At 42.1% G+C, this 16,383-nt stretch overlaps 1 protein-coding gene and 1 long non-coding RNA gene across 4 annotated transcripts in view; one reads left to right on the forward strand and one right to left on the reverse strand.

The window, feature by feature from the left end:
- Positions 1–16,383, reverse strand: part of LOC124411075 — a 169,323-nt gene that overhangs the window by 102,764 nt on the left and 50,176 nt on the right. The window contains exon 2 of the long non-coding RNA XR_006929637.1: positions 12,140–12,205. This is a non-coding gene — a long non-coding RNA (uncharacterized LOC124411075). The remainder of the gene's footprint in view (positions 1–12,139; positions 12,206–16,383) is intronic.
- The window catches only part of LOC124411071 (steroid receptor seven-up, isoforms B/C), a 121,012-nt gene that overhangs the window by 72,867 nt on the left and 31,762 nt on the right, over positions 1–16,383 (forward strand). For 2 of the 3 annotated variants that reach the window (XM_046889936.1, XM_046889937.1), the window contains exon 5: positions 768–1,319. In XM_046889936.1, the coding sequence (XP_046745892.1) occupies positions 768–1,319 (552 nt within the window). Of the gene's footprint in view, positions 1–767; positions 2,528–16,383 lie in introns of those variants that run through there. The other variant, XM_046889938.1, reaches the window with a different exon arrangement.

The raw sequence follows: 16,383 nt of genomic DNA on the forward strand, positions 1-16,383 counted from the left end.
TAGAAGACGTTTCGCATGGCTTACGGTTAAGATGTACGTCACTATCGTAATACAAATTTCGTTAGAAATCAGGCAGTGAAGAAAAATAAATGATTTCCCAAAGAGAATATGCACAGACGTATACTGTATACGTATACAAATGCAGCAAATACACGCGTGCATCGGTACGTTGTACTACGCAACACGAACACACTGTCTTTTGGCTACGAATTAACATAATTTATGCGGGTGCGCGCGAACCGAAGCAGCATACATACCAGAAATACGAAAGGATTCCGCGTATGGTACACCTCTTTCACATTCTTCTGTCGAATGGTTAACCTTTCAGTTTTTGTCCGCATTTCACATAGGCTTTCCCATATATACCGTGTATGCAACGTATCCTATTCGAGTATCGTACCAGATGTATGACTAACAAATCTGAATATGACCCACACTTGGCGTATACCTCACTCTGATTGCCAGACTAAGACCTACTAGAACTACCAACATACAGACGTCGATTATTCGAAGAGGATTAGATTGTTGATAGAGTCTGAAATCTATCCGCACACGTGCACTGCTTATCCATGAGACGATGCACAGGTCGAAGGTCCTGGCACAGGTACAATTCGTTAGAGCAAGTGTTTCGATCCCTTTTAATGTGCCCTACCAATTGGTCGATCGCTACTGAACGTTGTCCCGAGGTCAATTTCTAATTTTGTTATACGAGTAACGAGAGTATTGCAGATCTTTTCTAAAACGGATTTGTCTGCTTTCTGTTTCAGCTGTCCAACGGGGACGTGTTCCAGCGTCGCAACCCTCGCTCTCGGGGCTCCCGGGTCAATTTACCTTGACGAACGGCGACACAGTGGCTTGCGCTGGTCTGAACGGACACTCGTACCTCTCCTCGTACATAAGCCTCCTCCTCAGGGCCGAGCCGTACCCAACGTCGAGGTACGGCCAGTGTATGCAGCCGAACAACATCATGGGTATCGATAACATCTGCGAGTTGGCGGCTCGGCTCCTCTTCTCCGCGGTCGAGTGGGCCAGGAACATCCCCTTCTTCCCCGACCTCCAGGTCACGGACCAGGTCGCACTCCTGAGGCTAGTTTGGAGCGAGTTGTTCGTTCTGAACGCGAGCCAGTGCTCGATGCCGCTCCACGTGGCACCGCTCCTGGCGGCCGCGGGACTCCACGCTTCCCCCATGGCAGCAGACCGGGTAGTCGCCTTCATGGACCACATACGAATATTCCAAGAGCAAGTGGAGAAGCTGAAAGCCCTCCACGTCGACTCCGCGGAGTACAGCTGCCTCAAGGCCATCGTGCTCTTCACAACAGGTAAGGTTCTGGCCAGTGGGGCACCAAAGATCGCATTCTACTTTGCTACACTCTACGGCAACGAGGTGGTAACCACACTCGTTATAAACGGATCCCAAGCTAACGAGTCCCCTTGGCAGTCCTTGCAGCGCGGATTCACCTTCAATCTGCAAAACTCACTACCCTGACACCGTCGTCCTAACTTTTACATTAGCGTCAGGTTTCAATGTGCTAGTTCATATCGTTGTGGAGAGTGATGTGCAATTGAAGAGAGCGCGAATAGGAATCGCGGACGTTAATAAACCACTTGGGCCTCAGAACCTTACTAACTCTTTGCTTTAATAAGCGGGTACATCCATCATCGCGGGAGCGTTCAAAATCGAAAACCGTTTCCCAACGTTACTGGTACTGAAAACGAATCAACACTCAAGGACGTGATATTCATGGTAATTCGTTCTGTGTTTGAATTGTGTCTTAATATGTTTGTGCAGCAAGCACATCATCTAACGTTAACACGCAATGTCTACTTGAGGTTTGCCCGAGGAGTAACGCAAATCATTGCCACTCTCAAGATGTCGTTTTTACGTTAAACGAGTACAAAACCAATGAAAAAACAAAACTATGAAACTTCCAAATATACGAGTACTGAATTATAAAATATGTAAACAGAAGACAATCACTACAGTTTTGAATATCGGTAAAAATGTCAACTGACCGTAGAAAATATCATTCGCATCTTTGAAATGGCGAAAAGTTACGCGTTAAGATGAGAATTCAATTTGAGGAGGTCGATACCGTGGCCATTAGCCTGAAAAATATACCCGCTGCACAGATACGTGGAAATAAATCTTGACCATTAGATAAATGACTATGAAAAGTACGTCCTTGAGTGTTGATTTATATCCTTCGTCCAAATGATGTGTAATGGTTGGAATATCAAATATTTAAGATGGATGTGCCCCGGTACCCCAGTAACGAATCTTTCTCCATCACTCAGCTGGTGAATGTGTTGTAGTTAAATTGATGAGAAGAAACACACAGCGTATATAAATCCCGTCTGATGATCGTGAGGAGAGATATCAATGTAAATAATATTATATAATAAGTTGTAGTTTTGTTTGTTCTCGAAAACCACATAGATATAAATTTTTCTTCACGATTTTGTTTAAAAAGGATTGATGGTCATTGTTATAGATGTTTAAGTGATAATCACACCGCTTGACTAAATAAACGACAACTTTAAATCAACAATACAAATTCTACATCTTCATCTTATAATTGCTCACACCCTAAAAAACTGCATGCACAAACATCACGATCGTGAATAATAATATATTCTCCAAGAAATTCCGCTGCAAATAATTCCCAACATGGTGTATCTGCATTCTATACACGTTTCGGCATGTAACATTAACGGGATCAGCATGAGTCAAGTTTAACAAACGGGGAAAATACTGCAGATTCTGCAGTCACTATGTCCTTATTTTTGCTCAACTAAAACTTCCAATCCATAGATTGATTACAGAAACTCGAAGCTACGAGTGAAAGTTCAGGCTTTCTGAAACTCATTTCGCGTTATCGATCGTCAATAAAAAATGATAATTGTACTGAATTGAATCGATAACAATTTATCATCAAAGGCACTGAATTTGTACAAGATTCGAAGCTGATTATCGGTCCGATGATAATTTATAATCTTCAACTCTTTAGAAAAGAAGCTTTTGTCAAAAATTTCAAGAAGTCAAGAATCCTAGCAATTGAAATCACCTACGAATCCGATACTTCCAATCAAATCAGTGTCTTGAAAATGGCTGATTCGTTCATTCAAATGTAACTAACATCGCTCACAGATGATTGTGAACTAAAACGAGTGCCATGAAGTCCGAAGCTACATTGACATCAAAAACTGACACCCTGTTTTATGGCCATAATAAGAATTCCATAGACGAACGAATGGTTCGGACAGTTCTATCATAAACTTCAATTTCACGAGTACTGGCAGCATGCATGACAATTGAATTGATCGAGAGATATACAAGAACGCGGTTTAAATTCGCAAACGATGTTAATACGTGACGATTCGTCCCGTTAATTTATCGGTAGCCGAATTCGAATACTCGATGTCAATTTAAGAGGATTATCTCGGTTAACAGCGGTGGCTCTGCTCGTTCGCTGCCTTTTCGATCCACCAGCGAGAGCGCACATAATTTGCTTAATGCGCATACGTGTGTTTTCATGATTGCATACATGTGTGTAGGTGTGTGTCCCTCTGTGCTTGTGTCGAGGTCAGGCATCTCTGAGTTATGCTTAATTAGATTGTTAATGGGGTGGTCTACCTACCTACCTACCTACCCACCTACCTACCAACCAACCAACCATACGTTGGGTAAGGCAAAGGGAATTGCATCGCATGCCACATAATCGTGGGAGTGTTTCTCATCTAGATACACACGTACCACACAACAGTCACCATAATACCCTTGCAGATGAGCGTATACACGTCTTTTATTCGAGTCTCCGTACTCCTTTACGTCTAACGGGTGACCGGAACAAAATATGTGATCAAAATCAAAAATTGCAAAAGTCAGAAAATCCCTTTCTTAGGATAGTCTCTTACTTTTCTTGTCGTTATCAATTCCGTTAAGAATTCAGAAAGGTACGATATAGATAAACTAGAACAATATAATATCTGACGAAGTATTTTTGGTACTTTTTTTCAGAAAATCAATTTTATAAATATACGTGTAGCGTCTCAAGGTTCGGGAAATTTTTTTAATAAAATTAAAATCGAGAATCCGCTTCTGATTATAAAGTAGTAAAGTCGGCGAGTCACTGGATAGATGTTCAGCGGTCGGAGAAAGCTGAACGGTGAGCTAAGCTAAGGACTGATCTGGCTAGCTAAACATATTTTATGCACTATGCCCTCGTTCCACCATTTGACTCGCGCAATTAGATACCGTAATTTCAGATACTACACGTCGTATATATATTCATAAATAAATCGCGCATACTCATATGCATGTACACACGTAAGAAGTACGGCGGTAAATGCTCTCCTCCAAGAAGCAACCGTTGGAAAGACGGTAACACGGAATCGGGTCGAGTTCCGATTCAACAAATCTTAAACACTTGTGCATTAAACGTTGCTTGACATTTCTTCAATGCAATTTGACAAATAGACTCGGTTTGTTTTGGAATGAGAGTAAGTTGAGAAACTAGTTTTTTTTTTTGCTTTTGTAACCTAGTTTTTCCAATACTTGTTCACCTTACGAAACTATGAGCCGATAACAGGTTTTCCAACCTTTCAAGATCTTCTGGAAATTACAGTATTTCCAGCTCATAGGTTTGAACAAATCAATGATGCAAGGCTGATGAAAATTGCAATCGATATACAATATGACTACGACTGAACCTAGGGAACCTGGAGAACCCGCATATGGAGAACATTGAATTTTTACTCAAGCAACAAAACCGGTAATGTAACAGATGTACTAAGCAGCCGCTAAACTTGAAAAGTGTAGTACATATCAAAACTTTCCCAGTCTTCCTACGATTGCGAAAAAAAAAAAAAGTGTACAGCGAAAGAATAAGACGGACGACGAGCAGAACCACGAAGTGAAGAAGTCGAAAAAGCCAACCACAGACATAAAGAGACAAACACAAACACAAACACACACACACACACACAGAGGAGGAGGAGGAAAAAAAAGGATAAGGGTCAGAGGAAAAAGGAAGGTGGAGAGGAGACGTTGAATCTGGACATTAGCATAATCCGAGGGCATCCATATACCACGGAAATAAATAGTCGAGGGTATCTGCGTCGCGTCGTCGTTTTGCATAGGCACCACAACGCGTATTCCGAGGTTAGGCCCTGGACGACGGCACCCGGCGCATCCCAGCATCCCAGCATCCCAGCATCCCAGCATCCCAGCATCCAGAAGCATCAGGGACCACGACGTTGGTCGGTTCCGCGCCGTTGTGGGGTAGATGGGGCAGAAGATAGCCTCTGAATGTCGTTCGGCCCGGACACGGTTGTCATCAGAGGTAGAGGGAGAGGGAGTCCCTGCGCATTGTCTAGTGGTGGCCGGCGATCGCGACATCCACGAAACGCGCATTGTTCTATTCCTCCTCTATTCGTAGATGCTGGACACCACGAAGCAGCGCAACGCGGTGCAGCAACTAACTCCAAGCATTGCGGGTGAAACCGTCCGCGTGTCTCCGCGATTCCGACACGTCAAACGACAGCCGCGCCTCTCGTCCTGATCCTCGTCTCCGACATCTCAAACCTCAAAACGATCGTATCGTTCAGATTAAGCGCAGCATGGTTTACTCGCTCATAGATCACCCCGTGGGATTGACGCTTCGGGACGTAGTTACACACTGAATGCATAGGTACCCGCATGTCGATACGCCGTATCGATAATGCTCATACCTACAGTGTTCGAAGTGACGTGCTTGCGTGGAAAATCAAGACGCCATTCACGATGAACAGGCGAAAATTCACCACTTTGTATCATGTTCAGGCTGGATACGTGACGGTTGAATATTACATCAATATTCACAGAAGTCTGATCGTAGTATGAATTTGGATACATATAACTAACGTGACAATGGCCGGTTAGAGAAATAGTAGGTACTGTACTACTGTCTGTCAATTAGACCCGCAAGTTAAAAGTTTTAATTTGTCACTTCCAAACAAATGGTCGGTGGATATTGTCTGGAGAAGATGGAAATTAAAATCAAAGACTTGTAACTTTCCAATCTACTCGTTGGTATAAAAGAATTAGATGATTGTTAACATTCAGAACCAATAATATTACGATACTTCTTCGACTATAAACAAGCAACCAATTTATAATTCAAATATAAATCTACACAATAAACAGCCCTGTCAGTACTGATTGTGAGTAAAAACCCAAACGTCCACCTGGCACAACCAACCACAACAACAACGTGACAGTCCTTCGATATCAAATCGCATGATCAGGCACCTCATCTATTCACCATAAATGTACCTTATATACGTTTGACACACAAACCGAGGTTAGGTAATCGTTGAATACATATATACACATTGTATACGTATTTGAAATAGTTTTGTAATATCTGTCAGCTGCATCTGACCGTATGCCATTCGCACTGCCAGTGTCAAATTTTTCCAACCTCAAAAATATGCGCACGTACCATCTGCAGTTTAACTATAATGTGACAATGAAGCGTAATAATATTCACACATTCATACGAAGACGTGAGAAAAGAAAATCAGTCTCATCCTCTCTTCAGATCTCCAAGAGAGAGAGAGAGCTAATCCCGAAACAGAATGATTGCTCCATTAGCTCGGCAGACGCTAGTGTCTACTATAAGGTTATGACTAGAGGAAAGTGAAGAGGACAAAGGAACTGCGAACCACTGGTGCTTGCAGGCAACCAGCAAGCCGTGCTTGCTCTCTCTGGAGTGCGTACCGTCGGTATGTTTTATGAAATATTGCCACATCATTAATGTGGGTTGATCTTTTTTATTCATCTCTTATTCATCTCTTCTCTTCGCCGTCCCGCAGCACGCGTGCCCGGTCTTGCTCTCTCTTTTGTCTTTTGGATTTCGGTTGTTTTTTACTATTTTCTTTTTCAATTCCTCTCTCTATCCTTTTCTTTCTCTTCTCCTACACCCACCTCTATATCTATTTTCCTCGGCCACGATGACTGGACGTATTCGTGGTCCATCCTTATACTACGACGCACGCGGTACGCGTTTCTATTCAACAATCGTAGAGACCGAGAGACCGGCCCATAGAAGAGTCTGACGCTTCGTGCACACCCACACCTGTCAAGTTCCTTTCAGCCATCCACCGACTGTCAATAGTAATTATACGTAAATTTTATCCCGCGAATGTCACCCCCTCCACCCCTCCACACCGCCAACGGTTCTCCTCGATATCCTCCCCCCCCCCCTCGCAAAGCATAGAGTGCCTCGCTGTCGACTCACGTGTTCCTCCTATCTGCAAGTACCAGTGTTGAGCCACATTCACTCGTGCACGTGATGAACTTACACTCGAGCCACTTCTCAACATACGTGTATACCTGCCTGTATCGAACTTTGTACAAAGTAGATTACTGACTCGTTGGAATTCATGGTTGAAAGTGATAAAAATTGCTTCAAAATCGATAGAAACCAACCAAACCAACAGCGAACACAAATCGTTCGAGATTTATTATAACTATAGTACTTAACTTGAGGTCAAAGGAAGAAAAAAGACATAAACTTGACGTCACGTGAAATATTATCGTACGCAAATCAATGGTAAGGTATATTGCGTTCGAGAGTGGGGAAAGTGAAAAAATGGTTCTCTGAAATTCTCGACACTTCAACTGATTGGAAATTCCTTCGACACTGACATTGAATAATGTCGTATACACGTTGGTAGATCATGAATATTGTACGTACTAGTACGTAATGAGGAAACAATCACGCATAATTTCTGAACATTCGTATATAAGATAACCAAGAATTGTACAATTAATAATCGCGTATGAATGATAGAACATTGTGATATTATACAATACTTTTGACATCAGCATGAAGAGTCTTTCAACCAGGTCTGTTAAAGTTACTTGCTCAACAATCTTACGGCACATTCAATCAGCTGATTGCCTGTATAACGAACAATCCAACGATCTATTAATCCTTATTTCTGACTTTCTCGATTCGAAACACACATGTAACGTATTCAGTTTCACATAAAATCGAAGTCAATTTACCCATACCTAACTGCAGTCTATACATTTTATCAGAAAATGGAAGTAGACTTCCTCTCTCAACTTAACTTACCCTTCTGGCATTGAACCTACCCAGGGCAGCGTACGTTTGATTATACGGCAACGAAAACAAGCAGACACTTAAACCGGACAGATAGATAGACGAGACGACGTCTGCATAGCCGACGATACGTACGTCGTACATATAGTTGTGTCCAATTAAAGGTTAACTGAGAAGTGATATTTCGATCTGAGATTGCAGAAGGACGAGGACAATTGTTGTTCGTTTATTTTTCTCACTTTATCGTATTTCGACTCTCGACTTGCCACATAGTGTGGAGGTTGCTGCACGTTTCAAGTGAATCTCCCCACCGAATAATAAATACGGGATAAGTTAAGAGCTGAGGGTCCGTCAATCGACTGAGAAGAAACGATCAGTGATTGACAAACGCCTCCGAGAATTTCAACGCCTGAATGTAGATACCGCGTGATCGGTTGATAGACGCTGATTACTCTCTGGCGCAACGTCGAACAACGTGGATCGGATCAAGCATCTGGACTTGATTTGACTTTTGCGAAAACATCGGAGCTCCGTTCGTTCTTCCAATGTCAGTGCATTGTTCACTTCCAAAGTGTCGCGAATGTTCGAAGAAAAGTCTAGAGGCTAGCTTGAACGTTTCGTTATCATATCATTGAACCAGACGAGCCCCGAGACTCGTTCGTTTCTGAATCCCATTTGCGAGATCAAGTCGTGGTTTATCAGGCTGGAACGATCATGAATCGGGACCAGTTAGCCACCACCTCATATCAACATTTATCGATGCATTATAAAACGTTGACTGTAATTGTCATTGGCATTAGGTGAGTACCAGCTCACGTTCCCATTCCCATTTCCATTTCCATTTCCGTTCCTGCCCTACGCCAAGAGTAGAAAGGCACCACATAATCCACATGCATACCATCACCGATATACTCGGATACCAGAGGACGACCATACACGATACAGCGGTTACCGCAGCGATGCCTTAAAGCATTCGTGAACGCCGTATATAAACGCGATGGGCGATTTTTGTTTCTCCCTCTCCCCCCCCCCCCCGGCCCCTTTTTTTCACGGGCAAGAGGGAGAGAGGAAAGGGCAGACAACGAAACACAATGCAAATGCCGACGCCAATGTGCATCCCTACGAGGGTGGCTTCATGACACGGACTGTTATCTGTGAACCCGACTCCCGACCCCTGCCACCCTCTTCCGCCCCCTCCCACTTTCTCTCTCTCTCTTTCTCTCTTGAGCTCTTCTCGCTTTCCATTCGGCATTGTGTTGCGTTCTCGGTCGGCTGGGGTCGACCGGGTCGACCGGGTCGGCTCCCCAATTCTTGACACCGAACAACATGTCCACTATACATACCTACATTCATCTAGATATCTCGTACTAAAACTTTGTTATTGTCATTTCACCGTACAAAATTTTCCAACTTAACAAAGTAGAGTGAAATAATAGTGGAGGATAAAAGATCATATATAGCAGATGATCCATATTCGTTGAATTTTGTCACATCTCACTGCAGGGATGTGAAAAAATTAAAATCGATGACGACCGAATTGTCAACATGAGACAGAACATTGTATCCTATTTTGAGTCAATCATTTCTGACCATGCGAGAAAACAAGAGTAATAAAACAATAAATACAATAGATCGAAAAAAAAGTGTTCCAACGATTCGCTGAAAAAAACGCTGACGAGGAGGTTAGAAAATTGTCGTCATTAAAAATGAGGTCAAGCGATATAGTCTTAAGGCATCACCTAATTTCTCGCCACGGTATCTCCATTCCTGCAGTCAGAGTATAATACTAAATAATAATGCATATATGTATAGAATATAAACAAGGGTCAGAGCCACACATTTACCCTCGAGCAGCTAAAACGTAAACGGGATTCTCCTCTCTCAGCGTACCGACTAACTACTGTTCGTCTGTTCCACTGCAGTAGCTATAGAGCCAACCGTTGAGGAAATTCAGCAACCTTCAGCAGCCTATCTATCTGTATGCATATCCGTTATCGCCGTATCGCAGGGCAAGGGTTGCGAGGTATTAGAGTAAGCCGCGGTATTAACCCCTGAGTTTAATATAAACAGCGCCGTTTAGGGGTTGAGGGGGTGGGGGAGGAGGGAGGAGGGACCACGTGACGACCGGACAATGCCAGCCTTATCGACATCCTAGCGAGGGAGTCAACCCCCTCCCCCCCCCCCCTCGCCCCGCGCTCTTTTGCTTTTCGCAACCCATTGGTGTGTATAACGTATGAGTGTACGCGTAAATACCAACCGTCAAATAAACTCTGTTCCGCCGTTGTTCTATCTCTGCTTTTGCTATAACTTTCGTACGCACAAACACAGAGGTTCGTGCAAGGAAGAGTAAAAACTTGGACCAAAAATAGAGGGGCGGGGGGGGAAAAAAAATTATAACGTCCCTGGTTTATCTCTGTGGCTGGTGACATAAAGAAAAAAAAAAAAAAGTTTCGGTCTGCGCCGTAGTTAAATACGAGGAACAAATTCAAGTATTATTTGTATCAACTGCGTATAACAATTTAGTGGGAATAAAATTGGTGTATAAAAAGTAAGAGTGAAATTGACTTGTTTTTTTTTTTATTTTTTTTACTTTTTTTTTTTGAAAGAATGAATTTTCTTGCATTTTGTTGAAAACGTTTGAAACCGCAGATTTCGTGGGGGAAAAAAAAAAAATTTTATTTCACCAATAACTTCCATTGTTTCCTAATTATTGCTCGAACTTTGAAGTAAGAGATTTTCTTGAGAGATCACAAATAAGAAATCCGGTTTACATAGAAGCTCAAAAACTTCGACCGTATTCATCTCACTTGAATAGGAAAGAAATTTTTTTCTTTCCCCAAATGTATGGAAAAAAAAAAAACGCATCGCACGTCATAGATAAATTTCCAAACCAGTACAGTGTGCAGGTGAAGGAGTAGATAAATCGTGGACAGTGAAATTGAGAAATCAACCGGGTGGCGGGCGAGAAAGAGGAGGACAAAAAAGCGGGAGAAAAGTAAAGAAAAAAGTAGAACATCAGTCATGGGCACGTGGTGGTTGTGGTTGGGTTGACGAGGCATACACGGGGCGTCCTAGTCTATCTCGTAAAACGGAGGGCGACAGAAGGGAAGCAAAGAAACGGGAGATGCGTTGCGGTTTCAACCCGGCGCGGCGATCATATGCAATCCCCCCTTTCCTATAGCAATGCGAGGGCGGCTCGATTCAACCTCAACGCAACTGATTGAACGAACAAATTTGCCCAAAGTAAAGACGCGACGTTCAGCGTTTGCATTATACTTAAAATACGGCACAATCTCGATAAGTTTCCGGCCTCGGGGCTAGAGGGGAGGAAAATTATCGAAATACGGTGCAATCTCGATAATTTTCCGTCCTCGGGGCTGTAGGGGAAGAAAATCAACGAAATACGATGGAACCTCGATAACATTTCAACCCCAGGGACTTAGAGAACAAAAATTATCGAAATACGATGCAACCTCGATAACTTTCCGGCCTCAGGGTGACAGGAGGGGGAGGGGGGGGGGGGGGGGGGGGGTAATGGAAATACGAAAAAATTGTCATAACCCTGCTGTACTTGCAGGTGAATACACATGCATGACGTCTATGCAAAATACACGCTAGTGTTGGTGTTTTCCGCGACGGATGGTGGGGATGGTACAGCTGACTCATACCCCACCCAGGGCTCGACCGCACGCGGCACGACGCCCGACCGCGACCCAAAGTCGGTTATATCCCGTCACCCTGAATATTATTCCAAACCCTGACAGTGCAATCTGTGAATGCGTGATATTGTCTGTGACGGCACGTGGTATATAGCTACGAACTCCTGCGGGGCAGGCATATATGTGCGTGTGTGTGTATATACATATATATATATACATACTGGGTATATTTTATATAATAGATGTAAAAATACTCGGGATTTGGGTGTCGGAACTACCATGTATCTATATGCGCATTGGATATGGATTGTACATATTCGCAAGCACACCTACGAAAAAGATTTGTGTCTGAAAGAGATTTAATCTTACCTTAATTTTCACACGATCTGATTTTCTAAGCATCCTAGACTCGGGTATCGCGGATCCGCGTGATGCCTGAAACATATAATCAGTAATTTATGTAAATAGGTGAGAAAAAAAATCATCACACACTGAGAATGGTGGAGTCGTAGAAAATTTTAGTGACCCAGTATTCGTGTAACAGAGGAAGTTATAGATTTGATATGAGAGGTAACTAATTTTGAATTTTTGTGAAGAATTTGAGATGAGGGTTAAAATTGAGGTTTATTTGCCCGGGTAAATCGGTTGGTTTATTATAACTTTGAAATGTGATTGTTGTGAAATCTTACGAAGTCGTTGAAAATGATCCAAAATTTCTTCCAGTAATTCAAAGTGATCAAAAAACTGTTTGAAATTCATCTTTCCTGGCATAAAATCCTGATCACTTAATTAATTACTTAAAAAAATTAATACCGAGAGCGGAAGTTGAATTAACCATTTTAAAAAGAAACTCTGATGTGAAACAGCTCGAGAGAGTTTCTCTATTGTAGGTAAATCAAATGTATCTACCTAGGATTCGTTTCGTCAAAAATGAAGACTAAAAACAATGTAATCGTACTTTAAAGTCCTCCCATCGTCTTCGCATCTTCAACAAATTGCGCTAAAAATCCATAGCCAAAGTTTTTTTGCCGGAAAATCTAGCGACCGATAGTTTTCAAGTTACGAATTGTCAAATCCATTGACCAATCCAAGCGCTAAGCGAGACGGTATGACAAATTCTCAATCCTGTCCCACGCAAACCACGTGTCCAGATAATAACCGTCGATTGGTCAGCGCCTAAAACCGTCTATAACTCAAAAACCATCGCTACTTCAAAATTCGTACAAAGAAAAATTAGTCTCAAATTTTCGCATACAATCTCTCCCCAAAATCCTGACCACCAAAGAAGCCAAAGCAAAAAAATTATCGAAACATAACCTCCCCTATCCCCACCCATATCATCATCCCTCAGTAATCCTTCTATAATTAAACACACTGCAACCCAATTGGCACGCGATTTACAAAGTAGATATATTCTAACAAAGCCGGAATGTGCATTGCGAATACAGTATACCGTAGACGCCTAGGTAGTAGGTATCCACGGACGCGCGCGAACTCGGATCAGAAGTAAAGTGGGAGCAAAAGTCGTAGTGGAATGGAGGGTGGAGGGTGGGGGGGGGGGGGGGACCCACCGGACTCTTGGGAGATATATTCTCTATTGCCTAGATTTACCGTGTGGCGGGAGCTGCGGCAACAGCAGCAGCAGCAGCAGCAGCATCGGTCTGCGGAGTAGTGCCGGGGTGGGAGAGAGGGAGGGAGGGATGGAAGCCTGAAAGGGAGGGAGGGGATCGCGAGAGAGAAGAGACAGATTTTATTTACGGGCTGCAAGCGTGTTTTACGGCCCCGTTTGACGGGGGCAAGCTAAATAACAGCCATACCTCCTCCTCCTCCTCATCGTCCTCGTCCTCCCCCCCCCCCCCCCCCCCGTCCCTCAGCCATCCACTACATCGGCCTCCATGACACCTCCCCTGTAAAAATAGCACCTCTATCGGAATTCTAGCAATTGTTGCAGCAGCAGCATCAGCAGCAGATACTCGCGACAAAGAGAGCCATGCTCTTCACCGCTCTCCTCATGATGTCTCTCACGTAGCGTCGCGTCGCGGCTTGGCTTGGCTTGGCTCGTGCCAATACCTCCGGGCGGTTAGAGTCGACGCACCACGTGCGGCTGCCTCTTCGCCGACCCCGACTCGTCGCCTCGATCCACACGGCGCGGCGGCGGGGCCCTTCTAGCTCTTTTCTTCGTACCCCGTCGGAAAAGATCCGTTATTGTGGATCACAGACTGATCGATACGAATTTTGAGTCTCTGTTGGAGTTGTAAAATTTTTATCTCTTTAGCGTAGTTAATGGAAGAAAAAATAGTTTTAAAAAATAAAAAAAGAAACGCATACGTTTTCTTCTTCTTCTTCTTTGCCTTTAACTCGAACAGACTATTTTCTCCGATTTCTTCTCGTTGCACTTTCAGTCGCGGATGATATTAGAGAAGATCTATAAATTCTCACATTCATAATTTCACGAACTGTGTTCGTTATTCGTTACTGAAGCGAGACAATTTTTTTTTCCGATTCTTCGGTTTAAAAATAACCTGACGAAGGTACGTGGATGTGAGATACTTGAAAGTTTTTCATTGAACAGTTGTTTTTTTTTTTTTTATTATTATTATTATTATCGCTTTATTTTACGTGATATGTTTGTCTTTCATGCTTCAGTTTTAAACGAAATCGGAGGGAAGGCTTGCAGTGGATAATATAGGAGATGAATAGAAACGGGAGAAAAGTATACGACGGATATCAATTAGCCTAGTTTATATACCAAGAGCGACGCAAGTCGAGAGGCTTATAGTTTTGGTCTCGTCTTTCAAAGAAGCTTTTATTCCGTCACACGCCGAGCTTATTGGACTGCGAGTCTTAAATCTTATGTCATATAATGAAAAACGGCGAGATCTTATTTCTATTTCCGGATGGCGCTTAAACCTTTTTTTTTCCTTTCTTACTTTCTTTCTTTCAATATTTTTCCTTCTTTCTCTCGATCTTGCATCCCTGAAACTCAGAGGACTTTCCTTTTTCCTTATTTTCAAAATTAGAATGAAAAATATCTCTGTCACAAGATGTTACAGGTTTTAATATTTCGTCTCGCTGTATATTATTAATTTTCTTTCGACGTTCGGTAGAATGTTTACTTTCTTAAATGAAACTAAAATTCTTGAGAAATAATTTGATTTTCATCGGTCTATGTTCATCGGTCTTGCTTGTTGGAACATTTTTTTTTTTTTTTTTTTTCTCAAGTTATTAACCAAGTAAAAACCACTGAGAAAAAGGAAAAAATTCAAGTTAAGTATAAAAAATCGCACATGGCGAAGCGCCTTGTACATATTTTTGCCATTCAAACAGGGAGTTGCGAAAAAAAAAATGAAAAAAAAAAACCTAAAAAAACCGGGTGCAGTAGCGAGCTAATGGGCTATCAATTTATCACGACTACTGAAACGTTTTTCAAGTGACAGGAGACACGCAGTTTCTCTCAAGGCTTACACAAAGAGAGAATCTAAAAATGAATAGTAAATGCGCGAAAAGTTGAATCGCAGAAGAAAGATAAAGAGAGAGGAGGAGAAAAAAAAAGGAAAATAAAATCAAAAAAAAATAACAACAACAACAACTGCAAAAACGTAGCAAAGATCTTTCGAGTGAAGTAAAAAAAAATCCCGCAAATCGGAATCGTCAACGTAAGACAAATGCACTCGGTGTCATCGTTGAAAGGAGTCTAAGAGCGAGAAAGCCGGCATGGATTTCGTTACAAGTAAATAAAGACATAAATCGAAACGTGGCTCGTAAATCTAACACGCATTTGTTCCTCATTTAAAACATCCAAGACTGCAGCGACATCAGGGCCTACTGCCTGATGATATTCCCTCGACGGCTACTAAGCGTGGTTGAATTTTTATTTTATTTATTTTTTCCTTCCTTTTTCTTCTTCTTCTTATCCGCCAACCGCGGCGCTATTAACCCTCTTCTAAATTCCAGCGATACTAAATTCCCCGGCGTTATTCAATGGACATGTGTAATCGGTATCCGAAAAGCCCGGCTAATTTTTATAAACGCCCGCAGCAAAGCTACGTGATTTTAAATTCTTATTCAACAAAATTCCTGTCTAGTATTATAAACAGTTATTATACAGTTAGAAGAAAAATATCCCATCAGGTCCACTAAAAGTTTTGGGTTGATTTCACCATTTTTTAATGCATTAGTAAACAAAAAATAAAAATTACAATCTAAATGTTAAAATTTTTTTAATTCGTGTCACATTCACTAACAGAAATGTAACAAACGACAAAAATGTAAAGTGAAAATTTTTCTAACAGTGATATATGTGTATAAGATTTTGAAAACTTTGCAGAACGATCGATCATTATAAGTATAGTTGATCTGACAACGAGTTGAATTGTACAGTGTTACTTGAATTGGGACGGCACTTAGCCAAACGATCGAATGATTAATTAAATCGATCTTACTCGCGCGTTTCATAAATTATGCTGAAACTGTGCAAAAGATAATTATATACCTACACAACCATCGCGATTCAAAGAAAATTGAGTTTCCTTCTAATTTGATCAACTGATCGATGGAAACACTTGAATACACCGCAATACTGTATGAATATTATATTAATTACGAATCATAAA

Source organism: Diprion similis, chromosome 10 (genome assembly GCF_021155765.1).
Source record: "Diprion similis isolate iyDipSimi1 chromosome 10, iyDipSimi1.1, whole genome shotgun sequence".
Lineage (NCBI taxonomy): Eukaryota > Metazoa > Arthropoda > Insecta > Hymenoptera > Diprionidae > Diprion > Diprion similis.